General features: G+C 47.5%; 1 protein-coding gene across 1 annotated transcript; it reads left to right on the top strand.

Moving 5' to 3' along the window:
• The first annotated feature begins 772 nt into the window (after nucleotides 1-772).
• Nucleotides 773-17,768, top strand: SLC26A2 (solute carrier family 26 member 2). The gene is made up of 3 exons (XM_054642914.2): nucleotides 773-909; nucleotides 5,937-6,575; nucleotides 8,976-17,768. Exons 2-3 carry the CDS (start codon nucleotides 5,949-5,951, stop codon nucleotides 10,470-10,472), a joined length of 2,124 nt encoding a protein of 707 aa, XP_054498889.2. The 5' UTR covers nucleotides 773-909; nucleotides 5,937-5,948; the 3' UTR covers nucleotides 10,473-17,768.
• Nucleotides 17,769-18,827: the final 1,059 nt, after the last annotated feature.

Below are 18,827 nucleotides of genomic sequence, written 5' to 3'. Positions count from 1 at the left end.
ATGACATCTAATAAACCCTCATGGAGAAAGGAAATGTTTTCTATTGAAATATTCAGTATTTCTACAGGAAGATTTATAGCATTTGCTTAACACTGAAAGACAAGAGCATGAATTCTTCAGGCTTGAAGTTGGCCTCCTTTGCTCCAGCTGCGTATTGATGGGGGTTTTTGACAGTTTGCATTCAAGGTTCCACCTGGAATGCAAATATTGGGCAATGTTTGACTTCAGATGAAACGTCTGCTTTTCTGTGTGAAGGGAAGGGAAGGCAGACAGGGCTGGGCATGGCCCCTCCGACCTTGAACCCCCAGCCCAGAGACAAGAGCAGAGCACTTAACAGAAACCTGGGATTTTTAATACCCGCAGTGCCAAGGATCCTTCATCCTTCCCAGGTTCCAATGAATCCCATTCATTTCAACGAATCCAGGTTTCAATGAATCCCATTCATTTCCATGAATCCAGGTTTCACTGAATCCCATTCATTTCAACGAATCCAGGTTTCACTGAATCCCAGTGGTACCCAGGGCAAAAAGGGGCCAGAGAGTGCCACGCTTCCCCACCTGCGCCAAGTTTAATCTCACATTATCACCTGGCATTATCACCTCGCATTACCAACCCTACACTTCCAATTTAAAAGGGCTGCGTGCAAAGCAAAGGGCCAGGAGCCGCCTCTCCCGTACCCCCACACACCCGGATCCCCTCGGAAGTGCCCCGGGCCGGGGGTGGAAGGGGCGCGGCCCTGCCCGGCCCTCCCTGCCCGGAGCGGGGCGGTGCTGCCGGGCCCCGCCGCGGGCGGGCGGTCTCTCTGTCTGTCCGTCTGTAGCTCTGTCTGTCCGCCCGCCCGGCCGTCTGTCTGTAACTCTGTCCGTCCGTCCGCCGGTCGGTCCCAGCCGCCCCAGGGAGCCGCGGGCGGTGAGTACCGAGGGAAGGGGCCGGGGCACAGCGGGGTCCGGCTCGGACCCTCCTGGGCTGCTGCTCGCAGCCGCGGAACGAGCAGGAGGAGAGGAAAATGCCCGTGGAAGCCATGAGGAAGCTGGGTAGGAAGGCAGCGGGACCCCGAGGCTGAAAGTGAATGTGGCGTTGAGGGCTGCGCTGTTGCTCTCGCTTCCCTTCCGCTCTGCCCGGACCCTCAGTGCTGCCTGGGCTTCCAGAGCTCAGCGAAACCCGCAGTTTCAGGGGGCGCACAGCGTGCGGGCTTCTTCTTGCAGGTTTTTATTAATTCTGTCAATTTTTGTTAATTAAAACACAACAGTTGCATTATTCATCGCCGTCCCGGTGTGCTTCCATTGGGATCGGACTGTGGATGCAGCCGGCCAGGCTGTGATGGGCAGTGTGGGATGCTCTGGGATGAGCTGGCAGCTGCTGCCTGAGCAAATCCCTTTGGGAGCTCTTCCTCAGCCCATCCTCAGTGCCCGGCCCAGCTGCTCAGTGTGCCACCTTCCCCTGCTAGCAGAAAGGGTGGGAGAAGGGCCCTAACGCAGGAATAACTGAAATTGCTGAAAGCCTTGGCAAACTCTCCCTAGAAATCCAGGTGGGGTGGGAGCTGCTGGAGGGATCTGCTTCAGCACGCTCAGCTGCCCTTGGGAGGTGACACAACCTCCCTGGAATAGCTGGCTGCCAGCAGGGATCCCATGGGATCTTCCCCAAAAATGCAGGAGGCTGCTGCTGCTGCTGCTCGGGAAAAGTGAGGAGATCCCGTATTTGGAGTCGGGGCAGATCCCATATTTCACAAAAGCGAGGTTTTATTGTCTGGCTTTGCAGGTTTTCCCACACGAGTGGATGGCTGCTGGTTATTGTGCCAAAAGCAAGGCAGCTCTGTTTCCACATGTGTTCCTTAAACGTGGTTTTCATTATTCATGTTATTTTCAGTCCTTTGTGGAAGTAAATGTTTGTGGCTTGAATGTTTTGCTGGAGGATATGAAAGATTCTGTCAAATTCCAAGGTGCAGGCAGTGTTGTTGCAGTGCTTATCTGGGTGGTATCATGGTAATATTGAATTTCCTTGTTGCTCCACAACAGTAAAGACATTATTTGAAAAAGGTTGTTGTCCAACAAGAGAAAGGTCAGAGATTTAGTTGTCAAAAGGATGTGATATACTTTCATGTTGTATTCTTAGGGGGTGCATTTTCTAAGGGCCCAGCTCTGGTCGGTTTGTGTGGAATTTGGATTTCTGATTCACCTTTACAATTCTCCACAAATTGTTCATGTCCTTTTAGATTATGGAGTTAGGCATTAGTTTTTCGTTCCTGTAAATTCTTCTGTCTAGCAAGGGGTACATGAGGGTGGGAAGTGATCACATACAGTGATAATTTAAATGTGGAAAAATAAGGAAAACTGACATGGGTCTTGTAGCAACTGACATGGGTGTTTTGATTCAGTTTCTACTCTGAAATGCTCACATCTGAAGTTTCACCTCGTAGTAATTATTTCAGTGGGTGAGTGAGCTTCCCAATCCAGTTTTCTCTTACTCTCAAGGTGACTCTGATGTGCCACAGAAGAATGAAGTCCCAGCCAGCCCTGGGCTGCAGGTAGCGCTCCCCCAAAAACAGAAGCCAGGCAGATGCTGCCACATCATGGGATCAGAAAGAAGGGCCCAGATGGGCTCCAGAAATAGTCTGGAGGTCTGATGACTTCTAGAGACTGCAGGACCTCCCTGTATCTTCATTTTATGGTAGTCAGTTGATAACAGATACTGGAAATTTCCTCAGTTCTGTCCTGTAGTTTTTTTATCTTAAGCGAAGTTTGTCACAACGAGACACTCCCTGAAAGGCCAAAAGGAGTGATAAAAGTGAATTCTGGGTTGTGTGTAAATAGCAGCTTTCAGAATAAAAACTACAGCAGCTCCTTTTTCAAGTTATACGTACAGAATGTCCTTCAGTGTCCAAACCATGAACCAGAGGTGTTTTCTCAGCATTGTTTTTTTTTTTTAATGTGTAAGAATAAAATCCAGTTTTGTTGGACAAGCCAGGGGCTAACGGTTTCAAAATTAATACAGGGCAGCACTTTGAGACAGAAAAGGGTGAAATGAGTGTTGGAAATGGTGTTATTTCCTACTGTCCTGACATGGCAAAGGGCAGGGACTGTGTGCTGAAAGGTCCTTTTCATGCCACGGAGAGAAAGCTGTCATGCAAGTCAGCACAAAGAGCCAGTATGTGCTCAGAGCTCTGGAGCCAGAAAGGTTTTTACTTAGAACATTTCCCTACTGTCTGGACACAACCAAAACCCAGGCACCCCCTCCCATGCAGATGTTTTACAGCAGCACCAAACTGAGCTGTCTGGGGTTTGTCTTGGCACATTTCAGAAAATTCCCAGGTTTGACTGAGCTGCCTGCAAGTCCTGGAAGGAGGGACAGAAGGAATCAAAAGAATTTTCACTACTGAAATCTTTACTAAAATCTCACAAAACAAACTCATTGCTACACATAAAAAGTACCCTGGCTTGATTTTTTTTTTTTCCCCCCTCAGCTTCTACAGTGTTGATTTGCTGAGCTTTGGGTGGGTGAGAAGCCTTTTGATTTGTAACTCTGTGCTGGTAAAACAAATACAACTTCTTGAGCAAATACAGCTCCAAAATGGACTTTTGCAAAGTAGAGCTGACACAAGCTTTTGTAATACTCCCTTGATTCTCACTGTGTATTTAAGGGGGTTATGAGGGCTGTAAATCATCCCTGAGCACAATTTGCAGCCCTGTACAGGTGGGTGAGATTGGAAAGCTGCAGGGTAGGGCTGGGGGTCTCCTCCAGGTGTGATCATCTTGAGCGTGTCCCTTCTTGCAGTGCAGCTTCTTCATTTGAAGATCCTGACTCTTCACGTGGCACTCGGTGCTCTGGGCTGGGGACAAGGTGGGCATTGAGCACAGCTGGGGCTGGGAGGGCTTTTCCAGCCTCCCAGGGGTATTACAGGGATGATCCTGGGATATTACAGCAGGGAGGGAGGCAGCCCCTGGGACACAGAAATTCCATCCCTGCTGGTTTGGGGTCTGTGTGTGAAACTCTCCTTTCAGTACCAGTTCAGGGACACCCAGCAAAGAGTGGCAGGGTTTGGTTATTGGGAGGGTGCAGGAGCTCACCCACCAAAGAGATGCTCCCTGCCTGGGTCTGTGCTGCATGGAAACTCCTTTGGGAGTCCCAGCATGGAGCAGGAGATGAAACAGAAACTCCTCCCTGGTATTTTCTGTGTGTTGGCTTTAGATATGTCTGCAGCTCCAGGGACAGGGACACCACGGTTGGGTTAGTTGGGTTTGGAATTTCTAATTGGTTCTAGAAGTCTCTGAAGGAGACATTGCAAATATTAAGTTCTGTAGTTGTTTCTGCTCTTGTGGGTTCCTTCTGCTCAGGCTGTCCTAAGGCACACAAAGTCACTCCTCTCACTTCTCCCTCCCATACCTTTGGGAAACTCACACTGCAGGGATGGTAGCAGGCAATGCTTTAATTAGGAATATTTCTGTACCAATAGGACTGTCCAGCCATGGCCCAGCTGCCCAGGGAAGTGCTGGAGTCCCCACCCCTGCAGGGATTTCAGGCTTGTAGATGTGGCACTTGGGGACATGGGTTAGTGGAGGCCTTGGCTCTGCTGGGAGTGGCTGCACTGGGTGACCTCAGAGGGATTTTCCAACCTGAATGACTCCACAGTTCTGTGATGCTGTAGCTGCTTGAGAAATGGTGATTAACTGAACACATTCTGGGGCAGACTCAAGTGGCATCCTTAGCACTGCCAGTTCCAGTAGCAATTTATTAATTGGTACAATTAATTCAGGGCAATTGGACAATTAATTGGGCGATTAATTCAGCAGTGAGCGTTCCATGGACAGGAGTCTGGCTGATGTTTGCGCTTCACGGAGAGGACGTGAGCAGCACATCAAATCCATGCTGTCATTGCCACTCTGGGACTGCAGTGCCAGGAAGGGAAGCCTGGCAGTGCCACCTCTCAGGGTTCTCTTGCTGGGTCTCACACCAGACCAGTGAGCTTCTGGCTGAAATGGCCTCACTGTACTGGTGCTGCTAGGTGTTGGGGCTTAAGGAGTTTTCTGGAGAATTCTGGATGTTTTCTGCAGGTGGGAGAGCTGTCTAAGTGCTGGCAGTTGCTTGGTGTGCTCAAGTTTCATTAGGGTTTGTCTCATCAAGAGTTTGCTCTTTCCCAGTCAGGCAATATGTTCCCAGTGTTAAATTATTGGTATAATTACCCTGCTTTGCTGTCTGTGGGCAGCTTGGTCTAGAGCACCAGTTCCAGCAGAAGTGTCCCACCTACCTACCATTGTGCCCAATAATATGTTTTTCACTTCTGTACGTTATTTTGATCAGGTGCAATTTCCTTGTAAAACCAGTTTTGCAAAAGTGTGAAATGCTTTTTTTTGCAGCGTGTCATTGGCTATAAAAAAGCCACTTCTTAGGTAACAGACCTTTACAGTATTTGGCAGGCGAAATCCCTGCATCAAAAAAAAAACCAAACCAAAACCAAAACAAAAAACAACCCACAAGAGACATAGACTGAGCTGTGCTTTGCTGGAAATGTCCCACTTGCAGTTAATTTTTAGCAGCTGAGCTGGAGTGGCTGTGGCACTACAATAAACCCTCTGTCTGGCTTTGCGAGGTGGAACAGGCTGCAGGCAGAGATTTTCTCAAGGAAGCCTCCCAGAAAGGCAGTGCTGCTGCATTCCTGTCCATGTCCCAGCCCTGCCAGCAGCAGGTGTATTCCATGGGATATCAGCTTCCCTCCTGGGAAAGGTCATTCCTTGCTTCACAGGGATACAGTGGGGGGAGGCTCCCTTGAGAAAATCTCATTTTCTCAATTCCCAAGCAAGCTGAAAGGTTCCCAGTCTGCTTGGAAATTGCTTTCTCTCTGCTGAACTGAGAGTTTCAGCCCTTGCTTTTGATAAATGCTGTGTTCAAGTCTCACATTGTACATTCATTTTTGGTTTAAATGTTTTTCTTTGTGTTTTCAGTGAGTCCTGGTGATGGCAGCGATGACAGAAACCAACCATATCCATGAAGTGATGGAAGGGCCAGAAGGAGATGATGCCAAGTGCAGTTTCCATCACACAATGTTCCTGGAACCCCAAGAGAAGAAGAGGAACATGAAGGCTCTTCTGGTTAAGCGAGCAAAGGAAGCTTGCAGCTGCACCCCAGCCAAAATGAAAGATTGTATTTTGGGGTTTTTCCCCATCTTACAGTGGCTTCCTAAATACAACCTCAGGGAGTACCTCCTGGGGGATGTAATGTCAGGTGTGATCGTGGGGGTCCTGCTGGTCCCACAGTCCATTGCCTACTCCCTCTTGGCCGGGCTGGAGCCCATTTATGGGCTTTACACCTCCTTTTTCTCCTGCATCATTTACTGCATCTTCGGCACCTCCCGCCACATCTCCGTCAGCATCTTCGGCGTGGTGTGCCTGATGCTGGGCCAGGTGGTGGACAGGGAGGTGGAGAGGGCTGGCTACCAGCTGGAGCCAGCTGTGCCCAGTGCCCTGCCAGGCCCAGGGGGGCACGGCAATGGCACTGGCAACGGGACAGAGCCGCTCTGTGACAGCGGCTGCTACGCCATGGCCGTGGCTGCCACCATCACCTTCATCTCTGGGGTGTACCAGGTAAGGGCAGCTGCGGCTGCTCCACACCTCCTGTGGCTTCTTTTCTTTGTTCTTTTAATGCAGTGATTTCACCTGCCAAATACTGTAAAGGTTTGTTACTTAAGAAAGAAGTGGCTTTTTTACAGCCAATGACACGCCGCCAAAAAAAGGCGCTTCACACTTTTGCAAAACTGGTTTTACAAGGAAATTGCACCTGATCAAAATAACGTACAGAAGTGGAAAACATTAATGATAGGTAGGTGGGACACTTCTGCTGGAGCTGCTGTTGGCCTTGTGTTAGAGATAGAAACGAGACAAGACATCTGATATTTTTTTGCAGAATATTACATTTTTCATTATGGAGAGTTCATATTTTTATATGGTATTAGAAGGTACTGTGTTTGAATGTAATTGGTTAATAGTCTAGTGAAACAGTTCATTGATTGGTAAGGGTTATTGTACATGTCTATCAAACTTCTCTAGTTTTAGATATTTACATATTCTAGTATTCTAATATTCTTCCAATATTCTTCTGTATTAATATTCTAATGAGATAGAACTCTTGTTTTTGTAAGTGCATCTCATTTTTTTTCACAAGAATAGATTGTTATGCAAATTGATTTTCATTCTTAGAATTTGTTTCTCATAGAAACTCAACAGTGTTAATTCAGTTAAAATAGTAATAAGGCCTGATTTTACAAGGCCTTTCTTTTGTAAAGTTTTACCTGCACTTGCAGCTCTCAGTCCCACCTCTGCTCACCACCTTCCTTGCTGTGGCCTGAAGCTCTGTTTATTTTTTTGGCATTAGACTCCATTTCATTAGGCCAAAATGTGGTGTATCAGCTCCTCATTCCAGTCTTTTATCATTTGCCTTTAACAAAGAAAATTTGGACAGTAAAAGTATCTCCAGTTTCCTTTTATTTGCAAATGTGCTTTTAAAAATTTGCTGTTTGCCCATTTGAAGCCAAAACAATGCTATTGCATGGAAAGGATTCTGCTGAGAGGATACAATATATTTTATATTTACATATCTCTATTTGTTTCCTAGAATTCACTGCTTGCCTAAATTAAAGCAGGTATCCTTGTTTTTAGAGTCTTATACATTAACCAGAGTGGGATTTTTTTAGCACTACTGCAGAGCTGTGGTATTTGAGTTTGTGAGTTCACATTCATTTGTTCTCATCTGTCCAGGGTGACAGCCAATCAAAATATATAGGAGAGGAACAAAACATGTTTGTGACACTTTAAAACACAGGTTTTGGACACAACCTGGAACTTTTTGTACTGCAAGTTCCTGTTGAGTTATTTCAGAAATATTCTGGGCCTCCCAGGCTACACTGGATTTTGGGTTTCATCTTTCATCCCTGTGGGATGGGTGCAGTTTGTGAATTGCACTTAAAAGTCTTTGCAAGTGAAAATACAATTAAGTTTCTTTATCTGAAGAAATCAGATCAGTTTCTCTTCAGTCCCTCTGAATATTAGGCATATTCTCTACAGGCCAACACCCTCTAATTTCTTTTTTTCAATCAAAATCATATATTCTTTTTATCAGAAACTTTACAATCAAATCATAAAAAGAAAATCTTCTCTCATCAGTTAATACTAACTAGGTAAGCTAATTACTATTGATGTTTTACACTTAGAATAACCTTGAATTGTCAAGGCAATAAGGGAGCCTTTGAGAGCTGTGGGCTGATTTCATCCAGTGCAGGTTCCAGACCTGCCTTATCTTCAGTAATTCTTTGAGATTCTCATGGGGTTCCCAGTTATCTCTGTTTTTATGATCTGCAGCAGAGCAGTTTGCAGCTCACAGACTTTCTGAGTCAGAGGCACCAAACTTTCTGCAGTGCAAAGGACAGTTGTCACCCCACAAGCTGTGGTTTTATTGCAGGCTCTGAACTCCAGTGCAAGGCAGACAAAGGCCAGCAGGAAAGTTTTAGATCCTTGCAAAGTTCACAGAGTTTAGATGAATTGAAAGAGAAATGGCGAAAGCAGGCAGTATTTCAAATGTGGGGTTTGAATTTTTCCCCTAGGTTTTCTTCTTTTCTTTTTTCCCCACCAGGGTAATTAGCAGAGCAGACAATGAACATTTGTTCAGGGGATGGAAGATCCCCCAAAAAGCCTGGTTTGAATACTTTTATATACAGGAAGTATATAATAATTATATATATATTTTATATAATAAATATTTTACATTTTTATAAAATATAAAAATATTGTATATTTTAATATTTTAATCATTTTATATAATATATATTATTATATATTTTAAAAATACTTTGAATACAGGGAGACTTTTCCTCCTGCTCAGACCATGCCTTATCCTCCAGGGCCATGCATGATGTTGGGTTTTTTAATCCCAGCTGACAAAATCTGTGGGGTTTGTGTCCTGACACGTTGTGTGTGGTTGGTTCCTTCCAGGTGGCCATGGGTTTCTTCCAGGTGGGCTTTGTCTCCGTGTACCTCTCGGATTCTCTGCTGAGTGGTTTTGTCACAGGGGCCTCCATCACTGTCCTGACCTCACAAGTCAAGTACCTGCTGGGCCTGGACATTCCTCGGAGCGGGGGCGTGGGCTCCCTCGTCACCACCTGGATAAACATCTTCAGGAACATCCACACCACCAACATCTGTGACCTCATCACCAGCTTCTTGTGCTTCCTGGTGCTCATCCCAGCCAAGGAGCTCAACGAGCGCTTCAAATCCAAGCTCAAGGCTCCGGTTCCGGTGGAGCTCTTTGTGGTCGTGGCAGCCACTCTGGCATCTCACTTTGGGAAGCTGAGGGAAACTTACGGCTCCAGCATTTCAGGGCACATCCCCACGGGGTTTCTGCCCCCACGCCCTCCAGTCTGGACCCTGATTCCCAGCGTGGCCTTGGATGCCATCCCCATTGCCATCATTGGCTTTGCCATCACCGTGTCGCTCTCGGAGATGTTTGCCAAGAAGCACGGCTACTCTGTGAGGGCCAACCAGGAGATGTACGCCATTGGCTTCTGCAACATCATCCCCTCCTTCTTCCACTGCTTCACAACCAGCGCAGCTCTCGCCAAGACCCTGGTCAAGGAGTCCACGGGCTGCAGGACCCAGATGTCCGGCCTGGTGACCAGCCTGGTGATCCTCCTGGTCCTCCTCGTCATCGCCCCTTTGTTCTACTCCCTGCAGAAATGCGTCCTCGCCGTCATAACCATCGTCAACCTCCGCGGAGCCCTGCGCAAGTTCAGGGACCTGCCCAAGATGTGGCACCTGAGCAGGGTGGACACGGTGATCTGGGCGGTCACCATGGTGGCCACGGCGCTCATCAGCACCGAGATCGGGCTCCTGGTGGGGGTTTGCTTCTCCATGCTCTGCGTCATCTTCCGCACCCAGCGCCCCGAGGCGCCGCTGCTGGGCTGGGTGGCCGAGTCGGAGACCTACGAGTCCCTGTCTGCCTACAAGAACCTGCAAACCAAGCCCGGCGTGGTGGTGTTCCGCTTCGAGGCCCCCATCTACTACATCAACAAGGAGTGCTTCAAATCCACCCTCTACAAGCAAACTGGGGTCAACCCCGCGTGGGTGAAGGCAGCCAAGAAGAAAGCGGAGAAAAGAAAGCTCAGGGAGAAGGAGGAGGGGTCCGGGGACAAGCAGAGCAGCATCCCCGTGGATTTGGGGTCGGAGCCCGTGGGGTTTCACACCATCGTGATCGACTGCTGCGCCGTGCAGTTCCTGGACACGGCCGGCATCCGCGCGCTCAAGGAGGTCTGCAGGGACTACAGGGACATCGGCGTGCACGTGCTGCTGGCCCAGTGCAGCCCCTCTGTCAGGAGCTCCCTGCTCCGAGGGGAGTTCTTCCAGGAGGGGGAGGACCAGCTGCTCTTCCACAGCGTGCACCAGGCCGTGGACTTTGCCCTGGGCACGCAGGGGCACGGTGCTCCCAAGAAATAGCTTGGGAAGAGAGAGATTGGAACAAAGGCTGGGCAAACGTGTCTGTGTGTCTGTGAAATCGATGTGTGTGTGTGCTCAGGGAGCAGGGCAGGGTGGTGCCAGCGCTCTGGTACCCTGCAATCTCTCTGGATTTACCTGCCTGGGGTAGTGATTCCATGGGAGGTGCTGAATGAAGGCAGTTCTTAACTTGATTGTGGCCAATCTGCAGATCTTAAGTTTGTACGGGATTGTTCATCTCATGTCTCCTCTCTGGAGCTTTCTGTGTCTCAGTTCCACTCTGAAATTGTGATCAAGTCTTTTTTGCCACCCTGTCCTTGTGGTTGGGGTGGGATTTTGGAGTAGTCTGGACATCCTGTGCAGACATCCTGAAGAATGAGGCAGCTCGTTTCTCATCCCTCATTCTGGCATTGCTTTCCATCACCACACCCTTGTGTTTGCCAAGGCAAGGCTGCCAGGGACTGTTTGCTCTGGTCTTTACTGGGCAGTGCTTGAATTTGCAATCTCCCTGAATTTCAGATGGAGAAATCAAATCTAAACATGCAGGAAAGTATCTTAATGAATATCTTCTAAGCAAGCACCTCTCACCTGCAGAGGTTTTGGCAGTGCCTCCTAATCCAGCCAGGCCACAAGGACATGGTTATCTCATTTCTGCACAGGAAATTCCTGCCTGTGCCCATGGAAATGCTGCTTCTCCAGCTTGACTTTAATGATTTTTTTTTTCCACAGATGACTCTTTAGAAGTCTGATTCATTCTTATGGTCAGTCAATCGTTTTCCTAATATTTAGGAGCTCTTTATAATTATGAACATTAGATATGGAAAATATCTAGCTCTTTAATTTTGACCAATAAAAGTCCCTTCTAGGCAGTTTTTTATGCCAGGTTGAGAGAATCACAGGCACCAAAGTGAAAAGGGACAAATAAATTATCCAGCACGTGCCCAGATGTGTCCATGTCACGGACTGTGCATGAGTGCAGGATTTATTGGCTATAAACCCTTTGCTCTGTCCTGGACTTTATGCAATGGGAGTGCACACACCATTGGAAAAGGAGCCAGGAAAATTCTTTCCTGGACCTTTTTTTTTTACCAGGTCACTATAAATAGAGCTTTTTACTTTGATTTTAAATTCTGTGGAAGTGAAGAGTGCCTGTTCTTCATGCTAAAATACAAGGATAGGATTTTTTACTGCTTTTTCCTCCCAGCAGTAGAATACAATTGTGAAGGCAGAATTGAGAGATTAACAGTTTTTCCTGAATAGCAGCTGTACACAGCACACATCCCTGCAAGAGGGTGCTTTCCTCCTAGAGGAGTTTATAATCTGAATTTCAGGTGCTTCACAGCTTTTAAAAGGGAAAGGTGCTGTGAATAGGCAATATTATCATCCTTAATAATTAAAAAATAATGAATCAGAAGCCAAAAAAGATGTAAAATCTAGTATGAATTGTGAAATGTTTACTAAATAGAAAGAGATTTTGAGTTTAAACTGTTTTGCTGCTTGTTTTTTTTTTTTTTCTGAGCAAGCACCAGTAACTATTCTCTTCTTTCTGTGAAAGCTGAATGTCATGGATCACCTCACCCTGGGAGCCTCAGAGAAGGAGGAGGCAGCAGGAGGATGAGCCCTTTTTGTGTTACTGCATTTTTGAGGGCAGGGAGCAGCACAGAAGTGCTGGGGAGGTGAGGGGTGGCTGCAGCACAGCTTGGGAAGGGAGGAACCTCACTGATACCCACCCATGGCACCTCCTGGTGAGGGAAAAGCCTCTGTGTGTCACTGGGAAAAGTCTGCAGGGTTCAAACCCCACAGATGTTGTTCTGCCTCAGCCTTGAGGCTTCTTTATGAAGGAGATGAATCCCAAATTCTGCTGGATTTCTGCTTTGCTGCTGTAACCTCCTGTGTGAACGTTGTTATTGTGGGCTGAGGATGCTTTGGGTAGTCTGGGGAGTTGTGCTCACTGCGTTGGCATTGCCAGGGGGGATTGGGCTGGGCTGTGTAGGAGCAGTGGGCAGGGTTACATTTTGGGGCTGTATTTCAGTTTTTAACCAAGCCTGGTTTGTGTGCAGAGCCCCGGGGAGGGCAGGTTTGTCCCCACAGGGGTGGCTCTGGGGGGAGTCCCTTTGCAGCTCAGTTTGCTCACAAGGTCAGAAAGAATCTCTGGAACTTTGAACAGAAGTTGCCTCGATGCAGCTTTGAAATGCTGATTTTTAACTCCTGTTTTGCCAGAGGGCAGAGCAGCACTGGAAGTGCTGATGGGAAAGGGCAGCACGTGGTGGTTGCAGATGTTTTATTTGTTATTGCAAATGTTCCTGCCTTCCTGCAGCTGCTTGTCCTCACCCTCTGCCCTGGGGCTTGGGAGGAAGGAGCTGCTGGCCAGGGCACTTCAGGGCAGCCAGGAGTGTGTGACAAAAGTCAAATAACAGCTGCTCTGGGTGATTCTTTCCTCTTCCCCTCTCTCCCTGGTTCTTCCCATGCTGCTCAGGTGGAGATTTTTTCACCTGTGACCGTACATAGGTGTGTGTAACCAAATTCCAAACCTTTATTTATTAAAAGATGGTTTTGCAATTCCATTCCTACCTGTGTCAGGAAGGGAGGAGTGGCAGTGTTAGCTCCAAAAAGGACCCACTTCCTGCAGCTACTGGGATGTGCATTTGTGGCTTTTGGGCATTTATTTACATAAAAGCACAATAAAACAGCCATAAAATGATTTTTCAGGTAATTAGATTATATCTAAAAGATGTGCTGAACATTACCTGGAGCACGTTGCATTTGGCCTCAGTGCTGTTTGTGCAGCCTCCAAATTTCATTTCCAGCAAAACACAAGAAACTATTAAAATGCAACAGCAAAAGCAGCCAGGCAACCAAAGGAAATACTTTTAATGTTCTTATTTAAAATTAGTAAGTATCTATTAATGCACGCTGCCCTGGCTAAATGGGAACTGAAATAAATGCCATTTGCCAGAGTTCAGTGCAATAGGGAGTTCTTGGGAATTAACTGGAGATTAAAGCTGATTATGGCTGGAATTTCTTACAACAGTGGCTTTCAGCCCTATTCCTCTTAGGCCTGGAATTGTATTTTAGCACTGACATGGATCTGATTTGATCCTACTGGCAAGCAGCACATTTTTTGTTTATGGACCCTTTAAAGCAATCCAATTTATCTTTAGGAATTGGGGATCACTGACTGGAAACTTTTTTCCTCCAAAGCATTTGCTTCATAAAGGAGTCCATATATTTATATGTTTGTGTTTTGCTGCTGTGTGATGGATGCAGCAGCTGGATATCTCCATTTGTGCTTTTGTGATATTCCTGTCCTGTCCTGGAAAGGGCTCTCCTGCCTTCTGCTGTTTGAAATGAACAGTGCTGGGCCTGTGCCAGGTTTTTTAGGGGGAAATCTGCCATACTCACTGCTTCCTGTGCCTTCCCCCATCCCCTGAATTTGTGAATTTGCCCCTCAGAACGGTTGGGTTTGGGTTATCCATCAGTCTGGAGCAGGGATCTCCAACCTGCAGAACCCCAGACCAGACTGGAAGCTGGTGTAAATCAGCTCAGCTCTATTCCCCAATGCCCCAATCAGCAATTATCAGTCTAAATGAAGAATTAAGAGATCATTAGCACGTTCATTAATGACAACAACAGAGCATTATGGAAATGAACTCTCAGTCTCAGCTGTACTGGAAATCTCTTTAGCACTCTCCTGCTGAATGCCAGGCTCTGTTTTTTCCTCAAAATGTTTCACTTGTCTGAGTGTTCTGACACAAAAAAAAAACATTTTCAGTCCACTTTACAAACTTCAGGCACTGCAGTGGGCACGGGGAGCTCATTTTGGGTTTCGTGCTGACATTTCCAAGCTGGGATTGAGTGATGCTGATGTCCTGCAAGGCTCTGCAGGACCAGCTCCTCCTTCTCCTCCTCCTGCTTCCTCCTGGGTTGTGCTGCCAGTCTCTCACTATTGACTGTAAACACAAGAAGCTGTGTGTGATGAGTTCCATGTGACCTGCTGCTCCCTTTTCATGATCTTCTGATAAAGCCAAAGCTCCTGAGCAGCAAAGTGAATGTAAAACAGCCCCAACCCCTCCCAGTCCTTTGGGAGAACCAGGGATCTGCTGGCTGAGGGGTCCCAGGCTGGAGCTCAGCCTGCTTTGGGGCTGGCAGAGGGTTTGTGGGGCTGTTTGTGCTGCCCAGCTGAACCTGGGGGTGCCTTTATTTTGGGATTGCTGTGGTTTGTTGTGCCTTGTCCGCAGTGAGTGTGGCACGAGCAGAAATCAGGGATTTCTGGGTTTGTGGTTTTTGATTTCTGTGTCATTGTAATCCCAGTCCACACCTGGCTGTGATTTGCTGTTGTGAGTGTGGCATGAGCAGAAATCAGGGATTTCTGGGTTTGTGGTTTTTGATTTCTGTGTCATTGTAATCCCAGTCCACACCTGGCTGTGATTTGCTGTTGTGCCTTTGTGAGTGTGGCACAAGCAGAAATCGGGGATTTCTGGGTTTGTGGTTTTTTATTTTTGTTTCATTCTAATCTCAGCCACTCCTGGCTGTCCCAGCCAGGCCAGCAGAGCTGCAGCCCTGGAAGCTGCTCCCTCCTGGGAGGAATCTCAGCCTCCCTTTTGTCTCTGCTGCTCTTGCCAAGGGGTTGGGATCCACTGCTGGTGGGGCTGAAGAGCAGAGGTGAGAACTGCAGAAAAAGCAGCCAAATCCTGGCTTTGAGCCGTGCCCAGAGCCTTGGGCTGAGGCTGGTGAGCTCTGCCTGGGCTCTGTCCCAGCTCCAGCTGAGGGTGAAACTCTTCAGGCCAAAACCTGCTTCAGGGCATTATCCTCTCTGGTGGCTTGGGTTTCTTCCACCTGCTTTGGAAAAGTGATTAAACACCTCAGGTATTTGACATGTTTAATTTTTGGTTTTAATGGACATGGCTACGGTGGTGGAGCTGAGATGCAAACATTCCTGTGCTGCTCTTGCCACGCTGGGCTCTGTGTTGGTGCCACTGCCTTGGTGGATTTCTCCACACCAGAAGGGTTTGCCCTTTCCCCTGGCACAGACAGGAGCAATCCTGGCTTTAGTGCGGGTTTGGCACCGGGAATGACCTCGTTAAATCCCAAGAATTAATTACACTGGGTCATCATCCTAATGAGCCTTTGGAGGGTCAGCTGCTTGTGTGAAAAATCAACCTGATTTTTATAATTTCAGTCAGATTCTCTCTGAAGTGGAAATCATCCTGAGCCTTGCTTTTTCCTTGGAGATCATTGCAGTGCTGAAAGCAAGGCCTCTGGTTGGGTAGAATGGCAAATATTTAATATTTAGATTTAGTTCATAGTATAATTAGTACCTGTCTATTTTATTTCCTAGAGATTCTATAAGCTAAGGCATAATGGTATTTGATGTGCAAATTCACCAAATATTTCAGCATTGGATGGAGAACCAAATTTCCATTGAGGTAAAATTACTGCTTCAATATTTGAATCCCAGCTCTGACAGCACTTAGTCCATTTCCCAAATGATCTAAAGACTCCACATGTGGGTGGGAAACATTTTGTTGAACTTGGGTCCAATTTTTTATGTCTGATTTTTTTACTTAAAGAAGGGAATTTTAGGTTTATTTGAAATGCAATTGGAACATGGTTAAGGAGAGGTAAAATCTCATTTTTTATGACAAGCACATGAATCTTTGAGTCTTTAGTTTTGGGTTCCTGAATATCTCTAATATGTTCTTGGTATGTTCTGGGGGGTTTTAATAATTGAAATTTGGTTATAAATACTTGAAATTTGAAAAAAAAATTGAAATTTGGTGATTTAATAATTGAAATTCTGCTGATATTTTAATAATTGAAAATTCAGTATAATTTTAGATGTAAATAATCTTCTGCAGAACACACGAAGTGGCAAACTGTGCCTGGAGCTGGTTGGAGAACCAGTTTAACCAACCAGGACCTCAGGCCTGGCCTAGATCCCATTGGTCAGCAGATCTGACCTGTTTACAAAATAATTTGTGTGTTACTGGAGTAAAATGTGGGGAAATTATGGTGTGTGTAGAAAAGATCACTTTGTTGTTTTTGCTGTGATTTGTCTGTGCAGTGAAAATCAGGTGTAAGAGCCCCCGGGTGGTGGTGGAGCACAGGGTGCTGGGGGAGCTGTGTCACCCTGTGCCCAGGCTGGGGACAGAGCTGCTGCCACCAGCCCCTGCCTCAGTGCTGGGCTTTGTGGGGAAAATTGGATTTTGTGCCATCAGTTCTGTGCCCACCCCCTGCCTGCTGGGGGCTCTCTCTCCTTGCCCTGTCCTGCCTGAGCTGTACCCATTGTTATTCTTAATTGTTAATTTGTTCACATGAAGATTTTCTGTCAAATCTGGTAAAATCACTGGGATTTCTTCAGCACAATTAAAAGATGACATTTATGGGGGTTTTTTTTGTTGTCACTGACTGATGACACCTTCACCTTGCTCTGCCCCAGCTGCTCTGTGCTGCCAGGACAGGGTTTGTGGTGGCATTAATAACCAAAATCAGCCTGTGGGGACAGTGATGTGCCCTGTGCCAGGGAGCAGCTCCCTCCTGTGCCCTGTGCCAGGGAGCAGCTCCCTCCTCCTGTGCCAGGGCTGAGTTCCTGAGGTGTGGAAATCGCCACCTTTGGTGCTGCTTGTACTTTACCACAGGTGCAGTTACAGCACCTGCTACTGCACACTCAGCCTTGCAAAACTGCTGCTGCTGGATTTCAGTGTTCCTTGAGATAAATTTCATTGTTCCTTGGGATCAATCAAGCTGTGCCAGGCAGGTTTAGGTTGGATTTTGGGAAAGGTTCTTCCCCCAGAGGGTGCTGGCACTGCCCAGGCTCCCCAGGGATGGGCACAGCCTGAGGCTGCCAGAGCTCCAGGAGGGCTTGGAAAACCCTCCCAGGGATGCCCAGGGTGGGATTTTGGGGCTGGATTTGATGGTCCTTGTGGGTCCCTTCCCTTTGATTCTGTGATTCTCTCCCAGGTTCTGTGGCTTGCTCAGGTCATGGCCAGGAGGAGCCAGAAAAACCCATGAGCAGCTGTGAGGGCAGTTCTGGGCAGTTCCTGTGACATTGTGTCTGCAGAGGTGTCCTTGAGTTATGGAAAAGGCTGTCCTGGCCCAGCATGGCTCAGCTTTTACCTGAGGATGCCTTTTACCTCAGGGGACCTCTGTGCACAGGCTGCAGCTCCTGAGCTGGTGCCAGCAGAGGAGAAGGAGCACTGGGGCATGGCAGTGCCTGCAGGGGCTGCTCCTGAAAAGCTGAGAACAACCCTTGCCTCCAGCCAAACCAGTCTGGTTCCCAGCTGAGGGAGCCAGGCTCAGCCAGCAGCACTTTTATTTATTTATTTATTTATATATTTATATATTTATTTATTTATTTACCTAGGCAGCTGTAGGCTCTGCCTTACCTGGGATTAACTCATCCTTGCCATCCAGACTCCTGTGGGACACCCCAGCCCCATCTCCCACCTCTGGGGGCTGCTTGGGAAAGGTGTCCCAGGGCTCCAGCCCCTTCAGAACCTCCCTCACAAACCTGTGAGACCCCTGGTGCAGCTTCTGCAGCACCTCCTCATGGAGAGGCTCCGTCAGCCCTTGTGCCAAAGCTGCCACCACGCCCTGTGGCAGCATCCCAGTGCTTGAGTGGTGGGAAAAACCTTCTCCTGTTTGAAATCTGGTGGAAGATCCAATCCTGTCACATGGCAGGAGATGAGATGAGGTGTTGTGTGGCAATAGGACATGAAATGAACGACAGGCACGCTGGAACTTCCAAGGTAAAAAGAAGAAAGTTTATTTCTCCGTCTCAATATATATATAATTCTAAAATGATCCTGGATTGGAGGATGGAATTGCCACCTCTCCAACGACACTGGTCAAACCAACAGTCCATCAGATTTTTCCTCCTACAGAAAGGAATGCAAAACCAATCATTATTTACATAAAAGTGTGTGAGAAACTCCATTATAAAAATGTAATCGTCAGAAGGCTTAGAAGAACAAGGCAACAGCATTGGGAGAAAACTCTTCATGGCTTGGAAGATGATCTCATTCCAAACACCTTCCCAGGTGCTCCAAGCCCTGCCCAACCTGGCCTTGGGCACCTGCAGGGATGGGGCAGCTTCTCTGGGCACCCTGTGCCAGGCCCTCACCCCAGCAGCCTGGGGCCAGTGGCAAACAGAAACGTGTCCCCATGTTTTACTGCACTGCATTCATCTGGAATCAGCTCAATCTGTTTGCAGAGCCACTGCAGCCTCTGCAGGGATAATCTGGATAATCTGGAAAAGGGCCCTAAGCACTGGGAATGTGCCATGCACGGAGAAACAGGGACAGCAGCAAGGGGCAGCAAAAGGAATTTCTTTCCTCCTTGTTGTATTAAGATAGAGTG

Source organism: Agelaius phoeniceus, chromosome 15, assembly GCF_051311805.1.
Source record: "Agelaius phoeniceus isolate bAgePho1 chromosome 15, bAgePho1.hap1, whole genome shotgun sequence".
Classification (NCBI taxonomy): Eukaryota; Metazoa; Chordata; class Aves; order Passeriformes; family Icteridae; genus Agelaius; species Agelaius phoeniceus.
This window is presented reverse-complemented; position numbering and strand designations above follow the sequence as displayed.